Source organism: Nelumbo lutea, chromosome 5 (genome assembly GCF_056320005.1).
Source record: "Nelumbo lutea isolate HS-2025 chromosome 5, American lotus-T2T, whole genome shotgun sequence".
Taxonomy (NCBI): Eukaryota; Viridiplantae; Streptophyta; class Magnoliopsida; order Proteales; family Nelumbonaceae; genus Nelumbo; species Nelumbo lutea.
Genome location: NC_142688.1, coordinates 29,894,781 through 29,907,144, shown reverse-complemented (window position 1 = coordinate 29,907,144; position 12,364 = coordinate 29,894,781). Strand labels below are relative to the sequence as shown.

Below are 12,364 nucleotides of genomic sequence, written 5' to 3'. Positions count from 1 at the left end.
TTATTATATGGTGAGGGACGTGGGAGAATTTTGAGCACAAAACAATGTGTTCGATGGAAATCTCTTTAGTAATTCAGCCTTTTCAAGGAATGATTCTTTTAACTACCAAACCCGCTCAAACCAAAGCTGCAGAAGGGTGCGCTCTAAACCTACTCAAAACTTCAAAAATATTTCTTTTATACATACGAGTAAAGGTGCTGGCTATGGGGGCGGAGTTACGAATTTTTTATGAGGGGCTAAAATCTAAAGTTGGATTAGAAGTGGGGGATAATAGATATAAATGGGGGCATTAGGGGAGTCCAGATTTCCTATAAATTTTTTCTACCCACTCTCTACTGCCGTGAATTGGAGCTATACATCTCTAAAGTGAGTAGGAAATCCAAATGGGCATAGGGGGGCCAACCATTGGGTTGAGAATAGGGGAGGGAAAAATTTTACAAGAAAGACTGTATTACAAATGGAGATTTCCGGACCATAGGGGGGCCATGGCTCTCCTGGGTCCCCCTGGCTCCGCCCGCTATAGAAGAAGCTCAACAATATTTGGTGCAGCAAAGCACATAATCATAACCCAGGGAAGAAACAACAAGATTGCTGGTCCAACAATATGGTATTTAGTTTTTACCTCATCTCAAAACTATACTACTCAGCCATTCAGTTCAGTAACTACTGCATGCCATGTATTTGGTTTGATAGGAAATATGATAGGAAAAGAAAGTTGATAGAAAAATTTCAACGAAAATATGACATGGTTTAATTGATTTTTTTTCTTGATTCAAGAACTAATGATTTCAATTATTTGGTTGGACAGAATTAGAATCTCACTTTCATTCTTGGGGAATGCCATTATCCCATTTGAGGGAATGATCATTCTCCCCCCTCCCTTGGGAATGATCATTCTCTCCCCTCCCTTGGAAATGAAATCCCATTTTAATTCCCATTTCGATTCCTGTCTGAACCTAAAAGTCTAGAGAAATAGACCATTCCTATCCAAAGATTTCAATTTTATTTCTAATTCGGATTCTGATTGTGACTGCAAATCAAATGGACTCTTAATAACTGTGAGATTAATCTTTGTTATGCTAAATAGATAAAATCCAGGAAACATCTCCCGTGCTTGCCATTGGGAAATGTTCCAAATGCATCTTATGCTGAGATGTGCATGTGGGGCGCTGAAGTGATCATGTTGTCAATGCTACACTTCCAATATTGTTGCGAAAACAAGTAAACAACAATTTTTTTCTTGTTAAAAAACAATGTTAACTAGAATTCAATTGTTATAATTCTTTTTTTGACAGTATTCAACTATTCATACATTTAAAAAATGCCATCTGATCTACCTCTTATTCAGTGTCTATTACGTTTCTGTCCCAGGGGTGCTCCCGGGTCCTTCATGGAAGGAGCGAAAGTGAACTCTGTAAAACATTAGAGCTTCTTCTAGGGCCGATAGACACCTTTTGTTTCTCCACAACCCATGATGGATGAAGGGAGCTCTCCAACTCTTTCCACACCTTCTTCAAATACCACGCCCATACCCATGTAGAAATGAGATTCTATATGGCAATGGAAGGCCCAGATCCCCGGGTTATCTGCCCGAAATCTCAGAGCAGTCCATCCATAACGATGAACGGGCACCGTGTTCTTCATGATGGGATTAACCAGGTTGTACTTCTTCGGATCATTCACGGGGTCGAACTTCCCCTTTCCATACCCCAACACCCAGAAATCATGTCCGTGCAGGTGCCATGGATGTGTTTCACTTGTGTTGTTCGCCAGTGAGTTTGCATTTTGTAGAATAATGTCCACTGTAGAATTGAACTTCAACCTGTAAATGGAGTTACTGTAAGTAGCATCAGGATTCTTTGGGACGCTAAAGATATCGTAGCTTGCGGAATCATAATTTTCTGGTGGTGGGGTTTGATCGAACACATGGGTCATGTTCTTCTTGAGCGCAATGAGATATGGGGTATGAGGGAGGGTGAAGGAGACATTATTAACAGACCAGCGCATGTAACCGTCTATCATGTTCTGTGTGTTGAGGAGCGTAATGACTCTATCAGAGGTTAGGGGAGGTGGGATGATGTAGCCTTGGCGTGCCTTAATGGCAACACTCTGCGCCAATCTGTAGTCCGAGTCATTCCACTGAGGCCCTGTCGGTGGAGCTGTTCGAGGTGATCTACGGGGATGGTTCGGATAGTAATTGAAGATCGCCAAGCCGGTTGGAGTAGTTCTATTTCGACTGATCACGTTTGTAGCAGCCCAATAATTCCTTGAAGGGTCCTGATCTGTTCTCACAAGAACAGAGTATGTCTCCCCAGAGTAGATGTTCAGGTTTTGTACAACGAATGGCTCTACATAGTGTCCATCAGCCTCCACAACTGTCAAGTTGTGCCCCTGTATGACAGAAATCGATCCACATTCAGTGATGGCCGAAGTCAGAGAGTTAACAGAAACGCTCAAAGTTCACATATCTGGTGACCCATTTACCTCAATGGCGAAATTCAGTGCAGATAGAGACGTCAAGCTCCCAATCCTAAGTCGATATGTCTTCCCCGGGACGACTATTAAGAAATAGGGAGAGCATTCTGGGTTTGTCGAATTACAAGTATCAGCTTGTAGGCCTGAAGCCAAGCAGTTGAATCTTCCTCTTCCTTGTATCAAGAGCGACTGGAAAACAATGAGAAAGTTCAGAAAATATATATGCAGAATACAAGAAAAATTGGAACGTTTGATTGTTGCTGAAGACTCTGGAAGAGGATTAATGAAATTCACCTGAGGTTCTCCCACCCACACAAAGGGTCTCGAAGACAAGCCTGCAGCTTGTTCATAGGTGCTTTTGTGGTACCAATCGTTAAGGATGATGCTTCGGTCGTAGTCGTATGAGAATGGCTCCTTAACACCATCAGGAACCAAGACTCGTATGGCACCATACAACCCAGCTTCTCTTTGCATCCCATAGTGCGCATGGTACAAATATGTTCCGGGCTGCATAGATTTCAAACTTTGTTCATTAATTTCAAACTTTGAATGAAAACAAGAGACTACTATAAACAGGGTTCGTCTTGGGTTACTGGAATTTACCCTATCCACAACAAACTTGTAAATGAAAGTGTCTCCCGGCAAAATTGGACACTGAGTTACTCCTTCTGTTCCATCCATCCATGGGGTTCCAATCTGCGATTGATGGTGCAAAGAAATGAACAAAAGATGGAAACCCAGAAAAGTTCAACATGATTAATGAAGAGGGAAAGAGCCCACACCTGTCGGATTCCATGCCAATGAATTGCGACATTCTCTGTCACCAAACCATTCTTAAGCTCGACAATGACGGTATCGCCTTGCTGCGCTTGTATTGTCGGCCCTGGGGTTCTCCCATTGATGGTAATCGCCAGCTTCTTATAGCAGTCTGGTGATTTAAATTCATATTTAACCTCCCATTTGTAGTGGCGAATTCTAGCATCAACTGTTGGGGCAAGTATTAGAGTAAAAAAGACAGACCAAAGAAGCAACCCGATTCCAACTCTTTGATAGTGCATGGTGGCACACAGCAGCATCCAGTTCTTTTTCTTCGTTTTCTGGTGGAAAAAAAAAAAAAAAAAACGGCAAATCTCCAATCTTAGGAGTTGTTAAATTTCCGGTCTTTGACGAGAAACCGGTGGAGAAACTGGGACAGGTTGTGTACCAACTGGGTGTTCCACATTTAGATGTGTAAATATAAATTGAATTAGGCTCCCCTCGGTCTCTTCGACGAAAAGGGAAAAGACCAGTATAAAAGAAGACTGGATCATACGCTGATACGCGTTTAATAAAAGGCAAAGAAAAGAAAAAAAAAGGGTGAGTTGAACTTTGAACTTTTTTTTTTGAAAGAAACCTTGAACTTTGAACTTGATTATCCTATTCTTTAATTGACTTAAAATATAACCAGAGTTTTTCAAAAGGACTTGAAAGATATCTTATGGACCGATTCCATTGGATTTAAACATTCCCTGACCGGTGAAACTTCAAATGTGAATTTATTTAAAAATTTAAAAATTTTATTTTTCCCTTTTCACTTATCAGAGTCATAGTCATGAAACTTTCCTTCTTTTTTGGCCAATAAATTCATTGGATTAAATCTTACTTTTCTCTTCTTTTTTTTTTCTTGTTTCCCCACTTTATGTAAAAGGATAATGAATCGATCTTTCACTTTTCCTTTCCTTGTTGGAGAATTGGATTACAAGATACATTCTAGTAAATGAAAAAAATAAACCATTGATTTGTTTCTTGAATTCAAAAGCCAGAGCATTACAAACCAAGATATCAATTGCTTATTTTTCTTTTAATTTTTCTATCACTTTGATTACATAAAACTCTAAATTTTGTGAAAATAAAAAATTCAAAATTGTCAAAAGTGAAAAAACAAACACGACATTATTAGAAAATTAGCAAGACAGGAAAGTTTTCAATTGGGTAAGAAAAAAATAGAGCAAACTATGGATCCAATCAAAGTTGTAATTTATTGTTTCACTGTCATATTCAAAAGTTCTACAATTTTTTTAACAATATTTAAAGCCATCATGAAGTTCTGGAGCATCATATCATTGATAGGTTTATTATCTAGGACTTAAAATTATTGGGTCTATTAAGTTATTGGGATTTATCGTCTCTTTGTTTCTTTTTGAAAATATGAAACAAAAGTATCTTTTAATTCTTTTTGAAAACTAAGGGTATGTTTAAGTCAATTAATGGAAATTCAGGTATTTTTAAGCTTTTTACCTGAAGAAAAGGCATAATCAAATATTATCTTCATGGACAAATCAATCCCCAAAACCTAAGGATCTCAATTTCAAGGGTGGACACGAATCAAGTTTTTTACAAACTATTCAAATTTGACTCAATTTAAATTGAGCTCGAACCCAATAAAGCTTGGCTCATAAGGTTAGTGAGTCTAATTGAACTTTTATACATACATATATATATAAGTGTGTATATATATATATACACACACACACAAATATATATAATAAAATTATTATATATACAAAAATAATATATATATATATATATATATATATATATACACACACAAATATATATAATAAAATTATTATATATACAAAAATAATATATATATATCTTTTTCTATATATTATTTTTTATATGTACAATAAAATTTTATTTTATACATATAATAAATAATTTTTATATATAAAATCAAAATATTATATATATTATATTTTTATTTTTAATTTTTATAAAAAAATTGGCTCAGAATAATTGAGCTAAAACCAAATCGAGCTCGAACTTATGGTTTTGAGTCAAACTGAATTCGAGTTCATCTATATAGCTCAAGCTTAAACCTCCAAATTTTTTTGTAAGTCAAACTTGAATAGCCAAATATTTGAATCAACTCGACTCCACTCCACCCTGAGCTCAAGATACCGCATTTTGCAAATATAAGAACAGGTTATAACATAAGCTTATACCATTGTTGAATTCATAGATCGGATGGGTAGGTAGTACTGAATTACAGATCCTTGCGAAAAGAAGCAAGTATTGCCTGACGGATGCTGCTGCATTTGAATGTGTAAGGTGATATTGTTTATAATGAATACCTAGGTAACAACTACAAGGGTTTTCTTTTTTCTTTTTTCAAATTTACTTTTATTAACAAGAAATGACATAATCAGTTTTTGTTGTCTCGTTTTGTTTTTTTTAATGGCTTATGATTTCTTATTTCCATCAATGCTTTTTGATATAACCGTTTTCGGCCAAGAACCAATGTTTTGTGATGTAAAATTTTTCGGCAAAGTACCTCGTTATTCGACCCGGTGGTGGCGTGCCTTAGTGACGAGCTACTTGGTGGTGAACTCCCTGGGGGAGAACTGCTTGGTGACTAACTGCTTGGTGGCGAACTGCCTTGGTAGCGAACTGCCTGGTGGCGAACTGCCTTGGTGGCGAACTGCCTGGTGGTGAACTCCCTAGTGACGAACTGCCTGGGGGCGGACTGCCTTAGTGGCGAACTGCCTGGGGGCAAACTGCCTTGGTGGCGAATTGCCTGGGGGCGAACTGCCTTGGTGGCGAACTGCCTGGTGGTGAACTCCCTGGTGGCGAACTGTCTGGGGGTGAACTGCCTTGGTGGCGAATTTCCTGGGGGCGAACTCCCTGGTGGTGAACTGCCTGGGGGCGAACTGCCTTGGTGGTGAACTGCCTGGGGGCGAACTGCCTTGGGGCGAATTGCCTTGGTGGTGAACTCCCTAGTGGCGAACTGTCTTGGGGTGAACTGCCTGGGGGCGAACTGCCTGGGGGCGAACTCCCTGGTGGCGAACTACCTGGGGGCGAACTGCCTTGGTGGCGAACTGCCTAGGGGCGAACTGCCTTGGGGCGAACTCCCTTGGTGGCGAACTCCCTGGTGGCAAACTGCCTTGGTGGCGAACTGCCTTGGTGGCGAACTGCCTGGTGGCGAACCCCCTGGTGGCGAACTGCCTGGGGACGAACTGCCTGGGGCGAACTCCCTACTAGGTGGTCGATGCCTTAGAGAATGTTGGAGCTCCCTGGTGCGGCGCAATCCGACTGCCCTCAGCATGAGGTGGTCTTCTTTCCTTTGTAGGCTGCGGGAGATGAGGGACCTACGAGAACTTCATCTTTTCCTCCTCCTTGTAGATGGCGGGAGCTGAGAGACCTGCGAGAACTCCATCTTTTCCTCCTCCTTGTAGGTGGCGGGAGTTGAGGGGCCTCCGAGAACTCCATCTCTTCCTCCTCCTTGTAGGTGGGGGGAGCTGAGGGACTTTCGAGAACTGCATCTTTTCCTCCTCTTCGTAGGCGGCGGGAGCTAAAGGACCTGCAAGAACTGAATCAGAGGTCCCGGGGGTACTTTCCCGGTGGGGGCTCTCCGATGCTTAAGTTAGCACTCTTATTGTAGAGAGCTTTGAAGATAATATGAGAGAGCTAGAGAGCAGGGTTACTTCCCTTTCTTTTTCCTCCCTTCCCCTTTGGGGGGTGAGGTCCTTATATACTGGAGTCCTCGCGGGTTAGGTGGGTGAAAACCCTCCAAACGGTAAGACCCATCGCATCCTGTCAGAACTGGGGTACGGTGGTGAACTCCTTGAGGTCGTCAGGCTGGCGCTTGTGTCAGGCGGCCAGGTCGGCTTCTGGGCCGGGTTGCCAGAGGGGTGCTTGCGTCAGTCGGCGGGTCAGTGTCTAGGCCAGGTCGTCAGGTCGGCGCCTGTGTCAGCCGGCGGGTCAGTGTCTAGATCAGGTTGTCAAGCTGGTGCCTGTGTCAGTCGGCGGGTCAGTGTCTAGATCAAGTTGTCAAGCTGGCGCCTTGGCCGGATCATGCTTTAGGCTGGTCCAGGCCGGCCAGGTCGCGCAGGCCGCGTGCTAGGCCGCGCGCAAGCCGCACGCACGCCGCGCGCAGGTCACGCCAAGCCGGCCAGACTGGTGCCCGGGTGGGCCACCAACTGCGTAAGTTTGTTGGCTGGGTTTTTTCCTAGTTGTCACGTGGTGCCACGTGTCAGAATTTTACTGGAGGGCCAAATCTGCCCTCATCAATAGCCCCCCACTCCCGAGTTGATAGTAACTCAGCGAAGGGAGTAGATTGCTTTTGGCTCGTAAGTCGATGAGCTAGTAAGTGCTGATCTAATTACTAGTATGGCCCGTAGGCTTTGGGAGCGACTCGTAGTCTATTCTTTTTTGACTTTGCCAGTGCCGGAGAGGCGACCAGGTCTTAAGCAGTAATGTGGCCCGTAGGCTTTTGGGAGCGACTTGTAGTCTACTCTTTTTTGACTTTTGCCCGTGCCGGAGAGGCGACTCGGTCTTAAGCAGTAATGTGGCCCGTAGGCTTTTGGGAGTGACTCGTAGTCTACTCTTTTTTGACTTTTGCCCGTGCCGGAGAGGCGACCGGGTCTTAAGCAGTAATGTGGCCCGTAGGCTTTTGGGAGCGACTCGTAGTCTGCTCTTTTTTGACTTTTGCCCATGCCGGAGAGGCAACCGGGTCTTAAGTAGTGAGGTGGCCCGTAGGCTTGGCCTGCATCAGCTTCGTAATGCCGGTCACCTACTCCTACAAGAAGCTACTAGGGGCTCGACCTTCGGGGGCAACACCACTAACTTTAGGTTGCCAGCTCACACGGGAGCCTTGGAAGGCTCGACCAGTAAGGACGCCTATGTAGTTAGTTGGCCGCCAACTCCCGCGGAAGCCACGAAGGGCTCATCTTTGTAGGGGGGACCTTGCGGAGAGGACTGATGTGGCATTATCTTAATTGAAAGTAAGGTTGGTAGAGCTACTTAGTCCGTTAGCTCCCTGCATAGTCTCTGAGTTCATAAAAAATGTAAACTATAAAGCGATGGTTTCAATTTCTAAAAAGTGAGGACTTTAGTTTTGGCAAGATGAGAACTTAGCTTTGGTAGGATGAGAACTTAGCTTTTTGTAGTGGGTTCCCACAAACGGCGCCAATTGCTGTAACCATTTTCGGCCACGTACCAATGTTTTGTGATGTAAAATTTTTCGGCAAAGTACCTCGTTATTCGACCTGGTGGTGGCGTGCCTTAGTGATGAGCTACTTGGTAGCGAACTCCCTGGGGGAGAACTGCTTGGTGACTAACTGCTTGGTGGCAAACTGCCTTGGTAGCGAACTGCCTGGTGGCGAACTGCCTTGGTGGCGAACTGCCTGGTGGTGAACTCCCTAGTGACGAACTGCCTGGGGGCGGACTGCCTTGGTGGCGAACTGCCTGGGGGTGAACTGCCTTGGTGGCGAATTTCCTGGGGGTGAACTGCCTGGGGGCGAACTGCCTTGGTGGCGAACTGCCTTGGTGGTGAACTGCCTGGGGGCGAACTGCCTTGGGGCGAACTGCCTTGGTGGCGAACTGCCTGGGGGCGAACTGCCTGGGTGGCAAACTCCCTGGTGACGAACCGCCTGGGGGCAAACTGCCTTGGTGGCGAACTGCCTGGGTGGTGAACTGCCTGGGGGCGAACTGCCTTGGTGGCGAACTGCCTGGGTGGCGAACTGCCTGGGGGCGAACTGCCTGGTGGCGAATTCCCTGGTGGTGAACTGTCTTGGGGCGAACTGCCTTGGTGGCGAACTGTCTTGGGGCGAACTGCCTTGGTGGTGAACTGCCTCGGGGCGAACTGCCTGGGGGCGAACTGCCTGGTGGCGAACTCCCTGGGGGCGAACTGCCTTGGTGGCGAACGTCTGGGTGGTGAACTGCTTGGGGGCGAACTGCCTTGGGGCGAATTGCCTTGGTGGTGAACTCCCTGGTGGCGAACTGCCTTGATGGCGAACTGCCTTGGTGGCGAACCCCCTGGGGACGAACTGCCTGGGGGCGAACTGCCTGGCGAACTCCCTACTAGGCGGTCGATGCCTTAGAGAATGTTGGAGCTCCCTAGTGCGGCGCAATCCGACTGCCCTCAGCATGAGGTGGTCTTCTTTCCTTTGTAGGCTGCGGGAGATGAGGGACCTACGAGAACTTCATCTTTTCCTCCTCTTTGTAGGTGGCGGGAGCTGAAAGACCTGCGAGAACTCCATCTTTTCCTCCTCCTTGTAGGTGGCGGGAGTTGAGGGACCTCCGAGAACTCCATCTCTTCCTCCTCCTTGTAGGTGGAGGGAGCTGAGGGACTTTCGAGAACGGCATCTTTTCCTCCTCTTCATAGGCGACGGGAGCTAAAGGACCTGCAAGAACTGAATCAGAGGTCCCAGGGGTACTTTCCCGGTGGGGGCTCTCCGATGCTTAAGTTAGCACTCTTATTGTAGAGAGCTTTGAAGATAATATGAGAGAGCTAGAGAGCAGGGTTACTTCCCTTTCTTTTTCCTCCCTTCCCCTTTGGGGGGTGAGGTCTTTATATACCGGAGTCTCGCGGGTTAGGTGGGTGAAAAGCCTCCAAACGGTAAGACCCGTCGCATCCTGTCAGAACCGGGGTACGGTGGTGAACTCCTCGAGGTCGTCAGGTTGGCGCTTGTGTCAGGCGGCCAGGTCGGCGCCTGGGCCGGGTTGTCAGAGGGGTGCCTGCGTCAGTCGGCGGGTCAGTGTCTAGGCCAGGTCGTCAGGTCGGCGCCTGTGTCAGTCGGCGGGTCAGTGTCTAGATCAGGTCGTCAAGCTGGCGCCTGTGTCAGTCGGCGGGTCAGTGTCTAGATCAGGTCGTCAAGCTGGTGCCTGTGTCAGTCGGCGGGTCAGTGTCTAGATCAGGTCGTCGAGCTGGCGCCTGTGTTAGTCGGCGGGTCAGTGTCTAGATCAGGTCGTCAAGCTAGCGCCTTGGCCGGATCATGCGCTAGGATGGTCCAGGCCGGCCAGGTCGCGCAGGCCGCGCGCTAGGCCCGCGCAGTTCGCGCAGGCCGCACGTGCGCCGTGCAGTTCGCACAGGCCGCACGCACGCCGCGCAGGCGCACGTCAGGCTGCGCGCAGGTCATGCCAAGCCGGCCAGACTGGTGCTCGGGTGGGCCACCAACTTCGTAAGTTTATTGGCTGGGTGTTTTCCTAGTTGTCACGAGGTACCACGTGTCAGAATTTTACTGGAGGGCCAAATCTGCCCTCATCACTTTTAACTCGTCGTTGATTTGGACGGTCAAAGCATTTCAACCATCGTCCAGTCGATTTCCCAACAACGTCCTACAGCACATTCTCGCTGTGTATTGAAAACATCTTCCGATTATAATATTATCATCGGAAGATGTTTTCAATACACAACAGGAATGTGCTGTGGGACATTATAGAGCACCCTTATTTGACCTGGCGGTTGAATCATTGATACACTGGATCTGATCATTGGGTTATGGGTTTAACAATTCATAATTTATTAAAAAATTTTGAAGGTTATAACTTTGTATTGCTATTTTTTTCAAGGAAAAATAAAATACTTTTTGCCCTCAAATCCTAATTTTCAGAATTTTCACAAGTAAAAATATAAATTAGGCATAAAACTATCAGATCTAGACTACCAAACTGTTGACCTGTGACCCAGAAAGAAAAATGGTTGAACCTCCGGATCAATTTTTGAAACACTGATTTACATTTGTTCCTCATTATTTTTTTTCTTATTCTTACTCTTTTTTAACAATAAATAGCATAAGCAGTTTCTTTATCTCATTTTGTTTTCTTTAACCTGTGTTTGTTTTCAGTGTAAATATAGATACATGTAAAACTCCACTCTTGTCCGCATTTTCATGTGTTTGATTGGGATGTAAATTTTACATCTAAAATCGATGTAAACTTCACACACGCAGTTGAATTTTATATCGATAATCGATATAAATATTACATTGATTTTTTAGGTACTTTTATATTGACTATCACATTTTAAAAAGTTTAACAGTTCACTCATTTTAAAATTATTTGAGTTCAATTCCATCAATATACTTTTACATAAAAAACAAACACAACCTTAATGGATTTTTCCTTATTATTTATATTTGTCCCCCCTTTATTTTGGGACATTGATGTGCAGTTGGCCAAAGAAATGATAAAAATAAAAATACATTGTGACTTTTGTCCAAAGAAAATTAGAAAAAGAACTAAATCAACGTTGTTTTCACTGTTGAAAAAAAAAACACAAGTGAAAAATGCATCGATCCTTGAACGTCGATGAAGGAGATTCTATATGCCTAAAACAAGGTTTTTAAAACTGGATCAGACAGGGAACTATTATGGGTTTCGATTCCCAGATTGAACAGTCTAATTATCCGATTTGAATGGACAACTCGTTTCGACAAAAAAATAAAAAAAAAATCCAAAAATACAGCCAAAAACCATTCTCAGATCAAATCAACGGTTTTTGGCCAAAAAACATTTTAGGGGTTAAAAATGGAATCGGTCTGATAACCGATTCTTGATTTTTCTAATCCAACCATTCGGTCCAGTCTAGTTTTGAAAACACTGGCCTAAACATATTACTGAGGGTGGTCCGGTGTTTTTGAAATATTAGAAAAAATAATGTGATAAAGGTACTTTCGGATCCAATGGGTTGGATCAGGCCTGATTATCCCGATTAATAGTTGGTTTCGGTTCTGGGTCCTTGTTTTACAACACCTATTAATAATCGGACCTGATCCATTGACAGCCCTCTGGATAATAAATGCTGTCTTTTCTTGGACAAAACTATTTGGAGTGCTCTCACAGCATTACCGGCTTGAACAATTTTCATTCCATCAATCAATAAAACTGTAATCTCTCGCACTAGCAAAATCTTGTTCTCCAGTCTTGAACAATCCTTTATATATGGATCGATATCAATCCTCAAAGTGAAAAGTAAATTGAAACTTCCAATCTTATTCATTTATCCTTTTTAGACCTCTCATCTGTTGTACTTGTATGATTTCTATCTTAGCGAGCGTTTGGTACTGATGGCTGATGCCATTTTGTTAATAAACAGTGCCAACATATGAAATCTATTTTTTGAAAC

At 44.3% G+C, this 12,364-nt stretch overlaps 1 protein-coding gene across 1 annotated transcript; it reads right to left on the bottom strand.

The window, feature by feature from the left end:
- Window positions 1-1,166: 1,166 nt before the first annotated feature.
- LOC148851372 (Cupredoxin superfamily protein) lies at window positions 1,167-3,681 on the bottom strand. Its single transcript, XM_088943586.1, has 5 exons — window positions 3,258-3,681; window positions 3,079-3,171; window positions 2,770-2,982; window positions 2,485-2,664; window positions 1,167-2,391 (listed from the first exon to the last, which is right to left on the bottom strand). The coding sequence occupies exons 1-5, from the start codon at window positions 3,549-3,551 to the stop codon at window positions 1,435-1,437; spliced, it is 1,737 nt and encodes a 578-aa protein (XP_088799712.1). The 5' UTR covers window positions 3,552-3,681; the 3' UTR covers window positions 1,167-1,434.
- Window positions 3,682-12,364: the final 8,683 nt, after the last annotated feature.